The sequence below is a fragment of the Miniopterus schreibersii genome, assembly GCF_964146895.1.
Source record: "Miniopterus schreibersii genome assembly, chromosome: 11".
NCBI classification, from domain to species: domain Eukaryota; kingdom Metazoa; phylum Chordata; class Mammalia; order Chiroptera; family Miniopteridae; genus Miniopterus; species Miniopterus schreibersii.
In genome coordinates this window covers 54,958,762-54,978,317 of record NC_138111.1, presented here as the reverse complement: position 1 = coordinate 54,978,317, position 19,556 = coordinate 54,958,762, and the positions used below count along the sequence as shown (strand labels likewise).

Sequence of the window (19,556 nt, the reverse complement as noted above, 5' to 3'; positions counted from 1 at the left end):
TTTTTTTCTTTTTTTCCCTTTTCCCCCCAACTACAACGCAGTTTATTTCTGCATTGTAAACCTTGAGAAATATGAAAGTGGCATGGAAAGAAAAAGGTGCTGTATGAACTGAAATAATTTTTTCTTAATATTTTGCCTTCCATTAAGGTTATGAATGATCAGGAGAACAGGTATATTTGAAACATTTTTTGGAAATTTCTTTCATTACGATATAGGGCTTCCTCTGCTCAAATAAAAATAGATTTTCTGATTTTCTCCTCTCATTATAAACAAACTACAGCTCATTTTAAATAATTCAGAAAATACAAAAAATGTAAAGAAGGATATAGGAATCATTCCTAAACCCACCAGCCAGAGAATATAACTGTTGACATTCCAGCCTTTCAGTCTTTTTTTCTGTGCATACTAAATTTTTTTCTATTAATAAAGAATGTATGCTATGCTGTAGAAACGTAAAAAAACATGGGGTCATAAAATACTTCAGAATAAAATTTCAGGTAAAATTTATTATTAGGGGAAAGCAGGAGCTAAATTTTTTTTTTTTTTTTAAACATATCTTTATTGATTTCAGAGAGAGGAAAGGAGAGGGAGAGAGAGATAGAAACATCAATGATGAGAGAGTCATTGATCGGCTACCTAGCCCGCAACCCGGGCATGTGCCCTGACCGGGAATCGAACCCCAATCTCCTGGATCCTAGGTCGATGCTCAACCGCTGAGCCACGCCCGGCCGGGCCAGGAGCTAAATTTTAAAGTCTGTTATTTTGAACTAAAGCTGAGGCAGGGCTTTTCTTTTTTAATAATTTTCTGTTTTGTTTATCCACAAACTGGTAGTACCCACTGACTATGAATAGGTTATCTTTAGGAGTCAAAAGCTCTCATGCCATTTCTTTTCATGTGCTCTTCATGTGTAACCATTTATGGTTTCTCTTTTTTCCAGGCTTAACATACTAACTTATACCATCTTTATGTGTTAGTCCATTGAATCCATTGAAAGTGTCCTCATCTTTAGCTGACTTTTAGAAATTTTAATAATGATTAATTCCTTCATTTAATATATATATTAAATTGAACTCAACCCTATAGATATTTATAAAGAAGAAGACCCAATTTCTCACAGGTTGGTGTCTCTCATTAGCTGAAATCTATGATGCTGGCCTTAATTCATTTAGCATTATTGTTTTTAGGATGGGAGATAAATGTGATGTTTTTAATTTTTATTGAGTTTGTTTTTTTTGTTCATAATTCTAATGCTTTTGTGTTTTAAGGTTTTGTTGGCCTCCATTTGACCAAAAAAGTGATACTGAATTCCGGAAACATTGCTGTGAATGGTTAAAAAAAATTTCTGTAAGTATCCTCTTTCTGGAAAATGAAAACTTTAAAGAGGTTAAAAACTACATTAATTTTTTTTCTGGGTTTATTGAGGTACAATTGTATATTACTTTTTTAGAGGTGAAATATTTTTAATGCTTTTATGTTAACAGTACAAGCAAGATTAATTAGAATAATACTTTGCATGGTTTTTGAATGGGATTTATATTTCTAGAAAACCAGCTTTGCCACCTAGGCGCATTGTAAATAGGATTTTGATTCCTTGGAGTTTATATCACAGTTTTTATTTAAAGAAAACTTTTTTGATTATAGATTATTTTAGCTTGTGTCCCCAAATAGTGTCAATAATTGTGGGTTTATATTATAATTACTTTTTTGTGATCAAGTCCACCAAAAATTTAGAAAGATTCAAAAATTCAACTTTGGATTTAAATGGAATAATCCTGATCAATCCTATTATGCTTCAAAACAGTTTGATGTGAATATAAAGGTTATTGTTAAGGACTTCAAATTACCTTATTTCTTTTTTCCATAGGCGGAATCTGGAAGTAGCTTTCCTCAAGTTGTTGGTTCACTATTTCTTTCTCCTGGTGGTCCTAAGTTTATTCACCTGATGTATCATTTTGCAAGATATGTTGCAATAACATATATAAAAACCCATTCTACAGGTAAGTTAAACTTGTAGTAGAAATTTTTTGTTTTGTTTTGTTATTTAAATATTTATTCTTTGCAGTTTGTAAATCATCAAGAAATTTTAATAAAGCAAGGTAAGATAAAAATATTAAGTAACCCAAGAAGGCAAATAGTTAATATTCTACTAGAACTATAGTTTGAAATCCTCTCATAATGAACATAAGTAACAGTTCAAATTGTTCTATTATATTCTAATACAGGCGTTGGGGAACACTTTCTGTATAAGGCCAGATAGTAAATATTTTAGACTTTGTGGACCACATAGGGTCACTGTCACATATACCTCTCTGTGTTTTGTTTTTATTTATTTTATTTTTAATACAACCCTTTAAAAATGTGGAAAGTATTCCTAGCTTGCTGGCCTCAGAAAATGGCCAGTGGGCCATATTAGACCTGCAGATTATAGTTTCCCTCTAAAACACTATATTAAATGTGTTGAATTTGTGGGAGATTTATTTTGGCTACTGGTAGTGGGTGGAAATTTTTTGTTACAAATTGCAGTTTTAAAGGGATTTGATCTATTTCCTAATTCATAGAAACAAAACATACATTGTATTTTTAAAGCTTTATTTATTTAAACATATCTTTATTGATTTCAGAGAGAGGAAAGGAGAGGGAGAGAGAGAGATAGAAACATTAATGATGAGAGTCATTGATCGGCTGCCTCTTGCACTCCCCCGACTGGGGATCAAGCCTGCAACCTGGGCATGTGCCCTGAGCGGAAATCGAACTCCGATGGCCTGGATCCTAGGTCGCCGTTCAACCGCTGAGTCACGCCCGGCCGGGCTGTTGTTTAGCTTATTAAATATGCTGCTCTGTTTACTTGGTTTATGCTTATAAAACATGAACAGGAAAATGCAGAAAAGTTGATGCAGTAAACTGTACCCATCTTCTAATTTCTGGAGACAACCATTGCTGACATTTTGGTTTCCTTTTCTTTTTCTTTTTTTTCCTAAAAAATCAAAAAGTTAAAAGTCCATCTTCCAAAAAAAAAAAAAAAAGTCTATCTTCCATGTCTATTCTTTAACTACCTAGTTTCCCTTCTTGAAAGCAACCAATATAATCAGTAATACAGGCAAATGTGTATATATTCTCTTTATATATACATATACACACACACACACACACACACACTCTCTCTCTCTCTCTCTCTCTCTCTCTCTCTGTGTCTCTGTCTCTCTGTCTCTCTGTCTCTGTCTCTGTCTCTTCCAAGAAGATGATTTCTTTTTTGGTCAAAGAAATTGTGCATTTGTAATTTGCTATTATTACCAGATCATTTTCCGTGGAGATTGGACAATTTATATTTATATCACCAGTGTATGGAGAGTGTCTATTTTCCCAAAGGCTCACCAACATTGTGTGTGATCAGACACCTTTATCTTTTCATTCTGATAGTTAACATGGAATCTCTGGGTAGTTTTAATTTGTATTTCTCTTATATATTTAGTTATATTGAAAATTGTTTGAGTATTTAAGAGTAATTTATACTCTTTTTGTACTCTGTATTTTTATCCTTTGTCCATTTTTCTCTTCAGCTATTTTCTTTTTCATTTGTAGGAGCTTTTGTTTGTTATCCCTTCTCTGTGATGTGACATGTAAACCTTTTTTCTAGTTTATGTTTTATGCATGCTTTTTAAAAATCTACTCCAATTACATGTAATCCAAAATTTATGTGAAATGTGTGCACTTGGATTTAGCAAGAGTTTACTGTGCATAAGGCTTCTAAGCATGGAGTTGTCCTATTTCTGATTTAAAGCAATTCTCCTTAACATATTCAGTCCCTAGATGACTTCTACATTCAGTGAACTTGTCCAATGCTAAATGTTTAGAAACTATGGTGGTTTCTTTGGGGTTAATTCTAGGACCTGGATTGGTAACATTAAGTGCAGTGTGGGGTCCCTGTTTTCCAGAATATCCATCTCATACTGAGCCACCTTAAAGTAGGATTTATTACAGGTAAAACACCTGGACCCTGAAATGTTTGGATGAATTGTTCGCAGGGTCTGCTTTGAACATTAGTAACAGCCAAGAATTACTTAATTACTTGAGAAATGGAGACTTTTTTTTTTGGTTGTCCTGTCCTGTTCTTACTAGGAAGAAAAGTAAGTGGATGGCCTCAGTGAAGATGATGTGATCTCACCTCATCTCTTTTAGTATATTTTCTTTCTTTGTTGTTAAAAGATCTTGTTAAGAATTTGCTTACGTACGACAGTGTATTTGCTCATGTATGACGGTGTATTTGCACATGGATACATCGAGCTGTGATAAGAATTATTTTGGGCAAATGGACACTAAAAAGCTTTAATTATGTAAAACAACTCAACTTCAAATATCCTTTTTTTTTTTTTTTAAATGTATCTTTATTGAATTCAGAGAGAGGAAAGAAGAGGTAGAGAGACACATAGAAACACCAATGATGAGAGAGTCATTGATCAGCTGCCTCTTGCATGCCCCCTACTGGGGATCGAGCCCACAACTGGGGCATGTGCCCTGACTGGGAATCGAATTTTGATCTCCTAGATCCTAGGTTGATGCTCAAACGCTGAGCCACGCCCGGCTGGGCTCAAATATCCTTTAAAGTTGCCTTGCTTTTGTTGAAATTAGTTGTATCTTTTTGTATATGTGGCATGCCAGCTTCTAAGGAGTTGTTATATGAGACTGTTAATCACTTTAAAAATAATTAATAAGTAATATGTAAATAATTATTAATAAAAGCCAGCAGTTTAAATATTTATTAGCTTATAAGTCTAAATTTTCTCTGATCTTGTGTTCTATGTAGATTCATCCAAACATGTTGCAGAGACATTTAATTCTAAGCCACAAGATTTGCACAAGTGCATTGCCAGGTCCCACGTAGCACGTAACAGATTTTTACAGATTTTACAAAGAGAAGATTTTGTTTTCCATCAGTATCAGGAAAATGCACAGTAAGTAAAACTTTAATAGTTAGAAACTGAAAATTCTTTTCTTTTTGTATAAATGTCATCATACCTTCAGTGGTAATAATCCATGTTTACCTCAAAACTCCTTGCTGTTATCTTTCCATTTTAAAACCAGATAACTTCTGAATAAAATGTTTTAAACTTTAGGTATACTGTAAATGAAAGTTTAGAGGAAAAGAAAATACCACTTTAGTTTAAAATTTTAATTTCTTAGGAGTTTTTTCTTTTTCTTTTTTTAACTTGGAAATATGTGTTTAAGCTGTATAGTGTTCTGTTTTGTATCCTTTTTTATCTTAATATTTTATTCTGTAAATTTTTCATATTGCCATAGTATATTACTTTTAATGTTTACTTAATAGTTTGTTGAGTATCTATTAAGTAGATATTCCTTTAAGTTGGTATTTCATAGTTTCTATAACCATTTTATACTATTTTAGGTTTAGGATTATCTCTTCAGCAGATTTGTTTTCGAGTTACTTCTATGTGCCAGATACTGTTTAGGCATTGATCCTACAGTGTTAAACAAGACAGGCAAGATTCTTACTCAGAAATAGTTTGTGTCTAATTTTTTACAATTATTAACAACTTCAGTAAGATAATTTTTAAATGCTGTGTTGTCTATTATTAAAGCTACAAATTCCTTTGATACTACCTTAAAGCTGCAATGTTGCTTGACTGTGTTGGATAACATTGAAATTTATCCCCTAGGAATGTGAGACAAGGATAAGAGAGCAGAGTAGTTTTACTGACCTCCAACATTTTTACTTGAAGTCAGAGAATACATGAGCCAAAAAGTCCTTGGTTCCTCTCAATAGCAGCTTGTATCTTAAATCCTGTAACTCTAAAAGGAACTGTAGAGTCCTTTAGCTGGCTGCTGGGTGTATTTGGAAGAGTAGTCCTCAGAGGCCTTGAGCAAAGATATGAAGGGGGGAAAATATTAAAGTAACTGTATTGTTGCCCAGCAGGTGTGGTTCAGTGGTTGAGCATTGACCCATGAACCTGGAGATTGATTCCCAGTTGGGGCACATGCCAGTTTGCCGGCTGGATCCCCAGTAGGGAGTGTGTAGGAGGCAGCCAATCAATGATTCTCTTTCTCTCTCTCCCTCCCTCTGTCTAATAGCAATAAAAAAAATAATAATTAAAAAAAAAAGAGTAACTAGACTGTTTATTGTAATGGAATTACATATGGTCCCTGACTTAAATGGTTAGACTTAAGATTTTTTGACTTTATGATGGTGTGAAAGCCACACTCATTCACTAGAAACTATATTTCGAATTTTGAATTTTGATCTTTTCCTTGGCTTGTGATAAATGGTATGATACTCTTATGATACTGGACAGTGGCAGTGAGACACAGCTCCTACACAGGCACATGATCACAGGGTAAACAATTGATACTCTGCACTTAACTGTGTTGCCAGCTTTTTTTGATATTCTGTTTTCATATCCCATCATGTCTACAAAATGCCCGTCTGTGTCTCTTGCTTCTGGTAAGCAGAAGGGTAAGGCAATTACTCTTGAGATAAAACTCAAGATAATTGCTCAAGTATAGGCTAATGTAAGTGTTCTGAGCAAATTTAAGGTATGCTATGCTAAGCTATGATGTTCAGTAGGCTAGGTGTATTAACTGTATTTTTGGCTTATGGTATTTTCAACTTGTGGTGGGTTTAATTGGGATGTATGTAACCCCTTCATTAGTCGAGGAGCATCTGTATAGCTGTCATTTTGTATGTTTTCTTACAGATTATTAGATAAAGAAATAGGACGTTTGAGATCAGAATATATAGGACTGCAAAACCAAGTAAAAAAGTAAGTGACTTTTAGAGCTGAAAATTGCTTTACATATTAGTTTTGCTCCAGCATTTTACAGGTAAGGAAACTGAGAGTCTCAGAAACATAAGTAATATATCAATACTTAGATGATGATAGATATAGAATATAATTCTGATTCCTAGTCCAGTTCTTCTTCCTTTTTTTTTTTAAAAAAAAAATGTTTTTATTGATTTTAGTGAGAGAGGAAGGGAGAAGGAGAGAGAGAGAGAGGAACATCGATAAGAAAGAAATATCAACATCCATTGGCTGCCTCCTGCAAGCCTCCCACTGGAGATCGAGCCCACAATCAGGACTTGTGCCCTGACTGGGAATTGAACTGGCAACCTCTTGGTGCATGGGTCGATGCTCAACCACTGAGCTACACTGGCTGGGTACTAGTCCAGTTCTAATAAATTATTGCTTTGAGCTAGAATTTTATTTTTGTCTTAAATGGAATGGTTGTTAGTGGGTGGGTTTGCAGATCAGTTAGTTCTTTGGATGGTAAATTACCATGTGATTTTTAAAATGACTAATGGACCTGGAGATTATTATGCTAAGTGAAATAAGCCGGTCAGAGAAAGATAAATACCTTATGATCTCACTTATATGTGGAATCTAATGAGCAAAATAAATTGATGAGTAAAATAGAAACAGAAGCAGGGATACATGACACAGACTGACAGCTGTGAGAAGTGGGGGGACTGGATGAAAAAAGGTGAAGGGATATGCGAAAGAACATATATGTATAACCCATAGACACAATAGTATGGTGATGACCAGAGGGAAGGGGGTCGGACTCAGGGGAGGGGGAGAAATGAGGGGAAAATGGGGACATCTGTAATAGTGTCAACAATTAAAATAAAGTTTAAAAAATGACTAATGAGGTTATTTAATTTTTAACTAGAATGGAACCTTATGATGACCATAGTGATATACAAGAGAAGATTCAAAAGGTGAGACAAATTTTGAAGAGAGAAATGTAGTCTTTCTTACTTTTGTGATAGGCAATGTTTGCTTACTTAATTTGACTATCTTTGTCATTTCTTTTTGTAGCACTGTTAAATTTTTTTTTACTCATTATAAGCATTACATATGTAAAGGTATTAACAGTGTGCCTCTAAAATGTTTGAATATGATGGGAAGAATAGCTTATAATTTATAAGACTAATATATACAAAAGCAGCTTTAAATATGGTGAATTTAAAGTTTTTCATGCCAGCAAGAAAAGTTCAGTTTGATCGTAACTTAATCAGTATTTATAAAAATAAAATATATTAACTGAAGGGAGATGGTAAGTATGGAAGAAAAATGAGAAGTTAAATTGAGGCTGGCTTGGTAGTAGAGCGTAATCGGGCAGATATAAATGGTCTTAGGCTTTAGAAGTTGACTTCGATGTGGGGCAGGAGTGTTTTCTTAGGCTTCTGTGTTTAAGTGACATCTGTCTTCAAGTTCTTTGTTCTGATTCTGTGATCATCACACTGCTTTGGTATTAATTTGCCTGCTCAGGCTCTTTGTCACTGGAAAAGGTAAGTGCTATCCTCAGGAAATAATTGTTCATTCATTCAATGAATATTTATCGATCATCTGCCATGTGCCAGGTATTCTTCTAGATAGTAGAGCTAATATAGCAATGATGAAAACCAGCAAAGTTACTTTTTTCATGGAGCTTCCAGTTTAGTGAATGTGAACATTCTTATTACTGAATGCAGTATCTTTGATTATAAATTTAATAGGTTGGTATAAAACTTGTTAAAGCTTTCACAGCAATCTCTCCTGAGTTTGGTTAATGTTGTTCAGCTTCACCTTTGAGCCATTTACAAGATAAGATTTCTAGATTGGATTTTTGTAAGTGTACCAAGGAAGTGCCATCCTGTGAAACCTAGACTGCCCACCAGTGAGCCTTCTTTTGGGGACAACTTTACTTTGTACCATGGGAAGACAGACACCAGCATAGGTATAATTATCATATTTCTCCACCCTCTCCCACTTTTGTAAATTCTGTTTAGGCATAACATACAAAAAGGTGTAAAAATCATAAATGTATACCTTGGCAAAATTCACAAAGTGACACATCCATGTAACCATCATCCAGTTTAAGGAATAGATCATTACCAACATTCCAGAAGCCTTAAGCCCCCTTTCATTCACAGCCATTTCCCTTCTCACACCAAAGATGAGTTTTGCCCGTTCTTGAACTTTATATAAATTGGAGTATATAGAGTATATTCTTTTGTGTTTGATTTCTTTTACTCATGTTGTTTTATCCATGCTTTTCTGTATATAGTTGCAGTGTGTTCATTCTCATTGCTGTATAGTGTTCTATGAATATAGCACAGTGTACTCTTTTTACTCTAGGTAGACCTTTGGGTTGGTTGCAGTTTTTTGATACCTTTAAAGAAGCATGGTTTTTCACCTTTCAACTTTTTGAAACTTGAGTGACATGATTAATGTGTAGGTTTTTTTTCCCCCTCATGAAAATCTTTTATTATTTCTCTCTGAAAAATCTTCATTAGGTTGCTGGCATGTCAGAATATAGGAAATACTAGTTGCATCTTGGTAGTATAAGGTTTTTTAGATTTATTTTGAAAATCATAGTGGGCTACATTCTCCTGAGAATTTTTTAGTTTTAAAGTCCCATTGGAGATACTTTATTGAATTTGCCTCAAGAAAAGATGCCAGCTGCATGCTGTATTGCATGCATGTCAGAATTTTAGGATTATATTAATGACAAATAAAGCAGTAAAACAGCTTCAGAGATAGAGTATTTATTGACAACTCTTGGAGAATGTTAAAAAGAAAAAAGAATAAATAGAAGGAACTAATTTAATTAGGGAATCAAAATTTTAAATTATTTTACTTTGTTGAATTTTGGGGGAATTTTGCCTGAAATATGCCCATGTTGAATTCCCTTTTCCTCTTCTTTGAGATGCTTGGCATTAACAGGGTTAGTAAACATTTCCTGATTTACTACATATAAGAGTTATAAACCTCTAGTCCTTGAAAAAAAGATGACAATTTAAGGGTCATCATAAAAAAAAAACAAAGATATCTAAATATATGTTCATTACAAAACACTATCTTTTCTAAAAGCTGTGTACACATAATTTATTAAAGAGCTTAATAAATATTTTTCTATCTAAAATAAAAAATAATACCCCATTGGAAATATTACCAGTGGTTTTAGACTATGAAAATACAGTTAGTTAATTTTCTCACCAGAAGGCATTTGGGAATACTTCATTTGTTCTTGGGAGTGAGCATATATTTGTGTTTTATGTTTCTTTAATGTATGTACAGATTACATATAGACTTTAATATTTTCTTTGTCTGTTTTCAAAGGTTCGGTCTTTGTGGGCCTCAGTGAATGAAACACTCCTGTTTTTGGAAAAAGAGAGGGAAGTCGTTAGTTCAGTCCTTAATCTTGTTAACCAGTATACTTTAGATGGAACTAATGTTGCTATCAATGTTCCAAGGCTCTTACTTGACAAAATTGAGAAACAAATGTGTCAGGTAAGCATTTGATATTAAAGAAGCTTTTGAGATTACTCCCTTCATGCACTTATTTTATATATATTACATATTGTTTTTCTTAGTGTTTTTCTGCTGTTTTCAGAATTTACTTTTGAGTGTATCTAGTAAAACTTTTATAAAGAGGGGTACTGGTAAGGCTGTGTATATTTATATCCATCAACTTTTATTAATTGTCTGTACCTTATATGGTGTTACATCGTATCTAGTGTAGAGAGTGGGAATTTACTTAGGAAGGTGATATAGTATAGTTCTTTATAAATTCTCATATAGAGCAACAATGATCTGATTGCTAAATGTCTTCTTAGAAAGGCTCTATTCTCTCTGGTTTCTTTCACCTTGATGCTATTAATATTTCAAAGTCTTTTCTTCCTTTAGCTTTTGTGACCTCCATGTCTCTGCTCTCCTCTGGTTTTTCAAATTGCAGTTTACAGTATTTTCACTGATTCCTTTTTCTCTGTCTCACTTTTAAATGAAAGTGTTGCCATGGTTCCTTCAATGTCTCCCTTTCTTTCCCACATTACGGATTCATGTGTATTTTCTTAACCAATTCCATGGCTTCAGCTTCCTGCACATTAATATTCTCAAATTGGTATTTCCAGCCTCTCCATTAATTCAAACTACATCAAATTATTTCCACTTGCTCCCTGGCCTGGTGGCTTAGTTGGTTGGAGTGTTGTCCCGTGCAGCATAAGGTGGGGGGCTCAATTTATGGTCAGGGCATATACCTAGGTTGTGGGTTTGATCCCTGGTCGGTGAGTATGGGAGCCAATCAGTTTGGTCTTTCTCACATCACTGTTTCTCTCTCTCCCTCCCTCCCTTGCTCTCTCAAATCAATAAGCATATCCTTGGGCGAGGATTAAATAAAAAAGTAAAAAAAAATGATTTCCACTTGCTTATGGGACACTTCCATCTGGATAGCCTACACTTTTAAAAATTTTATTAAACTTACAACTTAATAAGCATCTCCCGTATGCCAGGTATTATAGTCCAGAAGATACAAAGATAAAATATTGTGACCCTGAAGAGGTTTCCCTTTCATAGGTTATATGACAGGCACTTTAAATTCAGAGCACATAAAAATTAGGATCTGACAACGTAAGAATCCTAGAGGGACTAGGCAAGTAATGTGTATAAATGAAGTAAGCTAATTGTGTGTAACAATTGGGATAAAGTGGGAAGTAATGAGGTCTTTGGAGAAATAGTAATTTTTATATGAAATTGATGATTAAAAATATTGGCAACTAATTCAAATGATTTTAAAACACTGGAACTGTGCAGGCCAAAAAATCATGTCTAAGTTTGGATTCAGCTTGTAGGTGCCGTCAATTGGCAACTTCTGTTAAAACATGACTTTATCATGCATGGTATTATAGTCCAGAAGATACAAAGATAAAATTTTGGATTTATGGCAAGCCCATGCCTCTGGGTCTCTCATAGTGCCCATGCCAGGGCTTACTGTGTGCCTGGCTTCTGCCTATAGGCTGCAGGCAGTGAGTTGAGTTACACAGTGGGGAAAAAAAAGACAAAACATGAATTCATAATCTTTCTCCAAATCTGCTTTTTCTCCTCAATCTTTATTTTGCTTCCATTTATTTGCATTTCTGTCATTCTAGTTTTCAACTTTTTACATAACAAAACTGTAACTTGGCATATTAATTGTTCCACAACAGTTTTCTTTGGACCAAAATTATTTACATAGTGTTATTTTGGGGTAGACATTTGGCTTTTTTTATTCTTCTTTAAGGTAACCTTTTAATGTAATAGTAAAATATATTTATGTAGTAGTTTATTATGTCAAGAACCTGTAGTTTACTACTTTTTTCCCCCCTTTGAACCCTTAGTTGCACATAGGAAATGTTTATGAGGCTGGGAAATTGAACCTGTTAACAGTTATTCAGTTATTAAATGAAGTCTTGAAAGTAATGAAATATGAATGTTGTCAGGCTGACCAAGCAAGACTGACAATAGACCTTCGCTTCCTTGAAAAAGAGACCAAGTTTCAGAGAGAAAGATTATTGGATCTGAACCATATGAGGTACATTAGTAAGATTCTCTGTTATTTTACTGGGGGAGGAGGAGGATGGTTTTAATAATTTCTTAGCACAACTCGTGTAGTTTAACAACTCTTTAGCTTTGGCAAACAACTGTGAAAATTTTACTAGTACTTATAAGAGAGACACATGAAGTAGAAAGGAAAATTAATGTAGTTTTGTCTGAAATATATTATTTGCTCTGAGTGATAATTCTTTATGAAATAATTTTAACTTTCCTGTAGCTTTTCTTTTGTGGGTCTGCTAATAAATTAGGGCTCAGAAAAGTTTTGAGCAGAGTGACTGAGAGGTATGAGTTGTCTTTAGGAATGGATAGAGAATGGGAGTAAAATTTCAATTCTAGTTCAGAACCATGAAAAAAATTGTATTTTATTTATGTACTTATTTATTAATATGTTTTTATTGATTTTAGAGAGGAAGGGGGAGAGAGAGAGAGAAACATTGATGTGACTGGGTACTGAACCCATAACCTGGGCATATGCCCTGACTGGGAATGGTACCGGTAACCTTTTGGTGCACGGGACTACTACGCTCAACCAACTGAGCCACACTGGCTAGGGCTGAAAAAAATTGTATTTTAAAGTTAAATGGAGTAATAGATGTATTATTGCTTTCTAGTCTTAAAAAGTATTTTAGATTCTGAGTGTTTATTGTGAGAGTTTACTCAATTTATATGTGCTGTATTAGTTGAACTTTGTTATACTTTGCTTTTTCTACAAACTTCTTATATATTACTCAATACTTTTATTATATACTCATGTTTGAATGAAGTTATTTTTATGCTATTATAGGCATAAATTAGAAGAAGATCTTGCTGCTATAACACATTCTATTGTTGAAAAACAAGGAGAATGGCATAAAAAGTGGGAAGAATTTCTTGGTCTGTCTCCTTTCAGTCTAATTAAAGGTCGGACTCCAGTAAGTAATATTGACTTGACTTTTGCTTTCTTTTCTTTTTTTAAAAATTTTTTATTTTTCTGTTATAGTTGGCATACAATAGTATATTAGTTTTAGGTGTACAACATAGTGTTTAGACATTTATATAACTTATGATGTGGTCACCCCGATAAATCACCCATCTGACACTGTACATAGTTATTACAATATTATTGACTATGCTATACTTGACATCCCCATGACTATTTTGTAACTACCAATTTGTAATTCTTAATTCCGTCCTCTTTTTCACCCATCCCTCCAACTCCCCCTCCCATCTGGTAACCATGAAAATGTTCTCTGTATCTATGAGTTTGTTTCTGTTTTGTTTGTTCATTTATTGTTTTTCAGATTCCACATATAAGTGAAATCATATGGCATTTGTCTTTCTCTGTCTGACTTATTTCACTTAGCACAATACTCTCTAGGTCCATCTATGTTGTTGCAGATGACAAGATTTCATTCTTTTTTATGGCTGAGTCATATATGCACTAGTTCTTTATCCATTCATCTATTGATGGACACTTAGGTTGCTTCCATGTCTTGGCTATTGTAAGTAATGCTGCAGTGAACATACGGATGCATATGTCTTTTTGAATTAGTGTTTTGGGTTTCTTCGGACAAATATCCAGATGTGTCTTGCTGTAGCCTTTGTTTTAAAGTCTATTTTGTCTTGTATAAGTATTGATACCACAACTTTTTAATTTAAATTTTATTTTCATGAAGTATTTTTTTCCATCCCTTTGCTTTCAATGTTTGTGTCTTTCGATCTGAAGTGAGTCTCTTGTAGGCAGTGCATGTAGGACCTTTTTTCCTCATCAGTTCAACTTCCCGATGTCTTTTGTTTGGCGGTTTTAATCCATTTACATTTAAAGTAATTATTGTTAGATATGTAGTTATCGCCATTTTATTATTCATAGTTTTGATATATATATATATTTTTTTGTTCTCCTTGAAACAGTCCCTTTAACATTTCTTGTAATACTGGTTTGGTGGTGATGAACTCCTTTAGCGTTTTCTTTTCTGGGTTTGACTTGCCTTTTGGAGAGTAGTTTAATATAAAGCAATCTCTTGATTTATCATGTTACGAATGACCTAGAATGCTATGTATGTGTATGTTTGTCATCTTTGCATTTGAGCCCAAAGGTCAAACGTTTGGTTTCTGTAATTTTTTAAAATACATATTGGAGTATTCATCAAGTGGCTGTTGTGATTTATAGTTACTATTTTTAGATTCAGAGAATTGTGTTAAAAAATGAGATGTTCCTCTTGATGTTAGAGGTAGTATAATGTTTGAGATACAGCTGAAGGACAAATCAGTCGCCTTGTTCCTAATATTGTACTCCTTGTTTTAAAAATAATTATAGGATAATTTATATGCATAGTAATTCTGTCTTTGTTGGAATCATCCAGTCATAGATTAACTTAGTATTGTTATGTGGTAGTAAGTAAAATGTGTATATTTCAAAATTATGAATTCTCTGTTTGAAGGCTGTGGATCTTTTACCACCTATGTCTCCTCTTTCATTTGATCCTGCCTCAGAAGAAGTATATGCAAGAAGTGTTCTTTTGCAGTATCCTGCTTCACTTCCAGGTTGGTTATTCTCTTTTAAACTTCCCTCTCATCAATATTTCTCACTACGATAACTGTCCTTTACATTATTCCCCCCCCAGTTATTTTTCATTGTGATGAAATGCACATCATTTCACTATTGTAAAGCATGCATCTCAGTGGCATATCGTAAATTCACAAAGTTGTGCAACTGTCACCACTATCTAGTTCCAGAGTATTTTCATTACCTCAGAAAGAAATCTCATATCCATTAAAAGTCACTCCCCATTTCCACCTCCCCCAGTTCATAACAACTACTAATATACTTCATATGTCTATGCATTTGCCTATTCTGGATATGTTGTATAAGTGGAGTTATATAATATGAGGCTTTTTGTGTCTGGTTTCTCTCATTTGTATAGTTTTCCACTCTTTGCACAGTGTTTTCAGGGTTCACCCAAGGTGTAGCATGTATCAATACTTCATTACTTTTTGTGAATACATTCTATTGTATGATTAAGCCATATTTTGTTTATTTGTCCTTTGATGGAAATTTGGGTTGTTTTACCATTTGGCTATTATGAGTAATATTGCTATAAACATTCATTTACAAGTTTTTATGTAGAAGCCCAGAATTTTTTAACATGAAAGAAAGGTACAGTAATTACCCTAATACTTAACAGCTTGTTTCAACAATTAACATTTGCCATATTTACTTTAAATGTATATATTTGTAGTTTTGCTAAACCAGGTAAATTCTAGACATTGAAATACTTTCAGTGTTTCAGCATGCTTTTCCATAAAATGACATTCCTCTATATTATTACCATACTAATATCACACTTAAAAATTAACAATAATTCTATAATGTTTTATTAAGCTTCCTCAGCTATCATACCAATGTCACACTTAAAAATTACTTTCTCTGCAATATCCAATGTACACTTTATATTCAGTTTCCCCAGTTGCCCAGTACTGTGTGAAATAAATTGTTATTGAGTATAGTAAATGTAATATGGATAGGTGGAGGAATAAATGAATAAAAAAATGTATGAATTATATAGCCAAGATGGAAGGTAATATGTGTATGTCATAGTTGAGTTCAGGCAGGCCAGAGGTCATGGCAGGACTTAAGACGAAAAGGGTGAACACAACTGGAATAGGTAATTGAATTGGGAGTCAGGTGTGTGTGGGGAGGACACTGGTTGGAAAGGATAGCAGACCAGAGAGCAAGGCTCAGAATAGGAGCTGGGAGAAGAGTGGAACATTTTGACTGCTTGGTTTGATGAATGAAAAGGACCTTCAGTAGAGCATTGCTTTTGATGATAGAATTACTTTGAAAGCTTTTGGCATATTTGTTTGTCATTGTGTTCTCACTTCAACTTGGTAAGGGCCTTTGTACTCTTGTCAGACTTAGTTCAGGCTTGTGAAACCATGAAATTGTCCACTTGTCCATTCAGAGATCTCTTTGTCTGCCTTGAAAGTGAGGGCATATATATGTTTGCTTAAGAAGTCCAGAAATCTACATTTAGAGGTTTTTGATAATTTTTTTGCTGGTAACCCCCTCCTCCAACACAGCACAGTTTGTACTCTTGGGGTTCGTTTTATTTCCCTGAGCTGGGGGACCTCAACATTATTTATACTTTTTTTTTAAAATATATCTTTATTGATTTCAGAGAGAGGAAAGGAGAGGGAGAGAGAGAGAGAGATAGAAACATCAATGATGAGAGAGTCACTGATCGAGCCCACAACCTGGGCATGTACCCTCACCGGGAATCGAACCCCGATCGCCTGGATCCTAGGTTGACGCTCAACTGCTGAGCCACGCCCGGTTGGGCTATTTTATACTTTTTGAGTAAAACAACTTCCCCCCCTTCCACTTTAATAATATGTTTTACTTGAAGTAATTTTCTTTTAAATTGGTTTTTAAAATTATATTTCAGGATATTAAAAAGTACAGGGAATAATATAAATACATGCTTACTGAACACTCCTGATAAATCTTTGCAATATTTGCATTAGATTTTTAAAATTTATTTTTATTTTTTTATTTTTTATTTTATTTATTTGTTTATTTTAAAAATATATCTTTATTGATTTCAGAGGGAGGAAAGGAGAGGGAGAGACAGAGATAGAAATATCAATGATGAGAGAGTCACTGATCGAGCCCACAACCCGGGCATGTGCCCTCACCGGGAATTGAACCCTGATTGCCTGGATCCTAGGTCAACGCTCAACCGCTGAGCCATGCCCGGCTGGGCGCATTAGATTTTTTTAAAAAAGTACAAACATAGTTAACTCTTGATATCTGCCTTTCCTCGACCCCATTCTTCCTAAATTTGTAGCGGTAACCACTATCCTGAATCTTATGTCTGTTCTGGTGTATGTTTATAAAATTAGTTTTACTTTATGAAGGGGTCTAACAGTACCCAGCATTGTTCTGCCACTCTAAAGTTGACAAATAAGATTTCTCTTAGCCCCAGAACTGTCCTTTGTGAATGTTTATTTTTGAACCAGGATCCAAGGAGAGTTCACTCATTACATGTGGTTGTTTTGTCTACCTAACTTTTATACTTTTATTCTAGAATAATGCCCCTACTTCCCTCCCCTTTTAAAAAAAAATGACATTGGTAGGAATTGTTTTCAACAGTCATTGCGTGTTTAGGTTTACCCACACTTCACTGATTTTGTTTTTTGATCAGTATTCTCTTGTTCTACTTCTTGCTTTTGAGAAATACATCTAGAAATATATCCTTTACTTTTAGTGTTGGACCCTGAATAGTAAAATCTCTTTAGTCTTTCTGGGATAATGTCTTTAGTTTCATTTAATTCCTGAATGATAGTTTGACTGCATGTAGGATTCTAGATAGACACTTATTTTTTCCTATGATCTCATTGCTTTCTGCCGTTTATTGTTTCTGAGACATTGATGTCTGGTTGCTCTTATGACTTTATTTTTGTATTATGCAGGTTCATTGAGATGTGTCTGAATGTATATTTGTTTTTATTTAGCCTATTTGGGACTTGTGTGTACTTTTTAATGTGAAGGCTCTTATCTTTCTTTAGTTCTGAAAACTTATTCACTAATATCTCTTCTTAATATTGCCTCTCTCATTCTTTTGACCCTTTCTTTTGTAAGTTCTATTGCTGGGACTTTCTGTCCTTCATATCTCTTAACTTCTCATTCAAATTTATAACCTCTTTGTAACTCTAGGCTGCATTTGGGGTATTTTGGATCTCTCTTACGGTTCAGTAATTATCTCTTTAGTCAGGTTTAATTTCCTTTTTTAACCTGTCCATTTAGTATTTAGTTTTCATGAATGTACTTTCCATTTGCTTCGTTTTCAGAACTGCCTGTTCTTTATGGTGTCATATTTCATTATGGCTCCTGATGTTTTTTTATTTTCTGATCATTTAAAATGCATCTTTGTCAATATTTCTAATATCTCTGTGTTTCAGGTACTTCTGCTTCTATATTCTCTGCCTGCTAATTTTCATGCTGGTCTGCTTCCTGTTGACTGATCTCAATGTCTCCCCACCCCTGGAGGAGTCATATGGGCCCTGAATTGTAGAAGGGTCTCTACGGAGTGGCCTAGGGTCCCAGGTGTTTCCCTTGAGCTGGGCCAGTTAGTGTCTTTGGTTTGGGATTCCAACAACAACTAGCCAATATAGCTTTTGATTTCATACCTCCTTTTGAGTAGGCTAGGTTTTAAATTTCCTCCCTCCCTCTCTCTTTCTTTTCCTCTCTCCCTCCCCCATTATTCCAGGTAGACACAAGCTTCTCTGTTACTTCTCTGGTCCAGTTGGCAGAATTTTTATAATCCCCCTTTTAAGGGCTGAACAGTCTTTCACAGTGTCCTGCCTTATGGCAGTCTCTCAGATCCCCGTCCTGAGTGACCGGAGATGATATTTCTTGTTACCATGTAGGCATCAAGTCTCCAGTGTTCAGATCCTGGAGCCTGCCTCATTGAGCCTTCATTTCTCAGTGTGAGATTACCATGCTGATGATGCTTTCTATCTTTGGTTCTGGCATGTGATGGTTTTTATTTTTCTCCTGGGCACTCTTTTTCTTTTTTTCTTTTTCTTACATTTTATTTAGCAGTTCTAGTGTGTTAATGGTAGGAGTCAGTGTCTGCTTCATCTTAGTTTGCTTTGTAGTGGTGAGTTCAGTTTTGTTTTTACCCCCAAAATGCCCTGTTATGTCTGTCCCTTCCTTTGCTATCCTCACATCTTAAGTATTGTAGTTTAGTTTTTGTCATTTCTTGCCTGTAATCGTGTTCTAACTAGCTACTCAGCCTTCAGTGTTCTATCTATTCCATATCACAAATGACTCTCAGTGGTCTTTCTGTAGTGTAAATATGATCCTTTCCAACTCTAGGTGTAATATACATCAATGGCTTCCTATCAGCCATCACCTTTAGGAAAAAATAAAGGAAAAAGCTCTAGATGCTTTTTTACTTAGCAACTTTTACCTTACAAACTTTGTTACATTCTACAACAAATGCACGTCAACTGCCTACCTCCATCAGATAGTGTTTATAGTTGTGCATAATCATTTTAGTTTACGGTTGTCTACTAAGTTTGTGGTATATTTGTATTTGTGCTCATTTTTGGAATATTTTATAAATCACAGTAATTTCATTATAATTAGTAGCTGCAAAAGCATAGAGATTGAAAATATTGTAAATTGGCATACTATTATAATGGAT

The 19,556-nt window shown here is 34.4% G+C and overlaps 1 protein-coding gene across 1 annotated transcript in view; it reads left to right on the top strand.

Annotated features, from left to right (window-relative positions):
- The window catches only part of HAUS6 (HAUS augmin like complex subunit 6), a 37,771-nt gene that overhangs the window by 5,333 nt on the left and 12,882 nt on the right, over positions 1-19,556 (top strand). Inside the window, exons 3-11 of the mRNA XM_081151418.1 lie at positions 1,267-1,345; positions 1,866-1,998; positions 4,803-4,950; positions 6,709-6,774; positions 7,682-7,730; positions 10,117-10,287; positions 12,150-12,343; positions 13,151-13,277; positions 14,787-14,889. Of these exons, the coding sequence (XP_081007544.1) occupies positions 1,267-1,345; positions 1,866-1,998; positions 4,803-4,950; positions 6,709-6,774; positions 7,682-7,730; positions 10,117-10,287; positions 12,150-12,343; positions 13,151-13,277; positions 14,787-14,889 (1,070 nt within the window). The remainder of the gene's footprint in view (positions 1-1,266; positions 1,346-1,865; positions 1,999-4,802; positions 4,951-6,708; positions 6,775-7,681; positions 7,731-10,116; positions 10,288-12,149; positions 12,344-13,150; positions 13,278-14,786; positions 14,890-19,556) is intronic.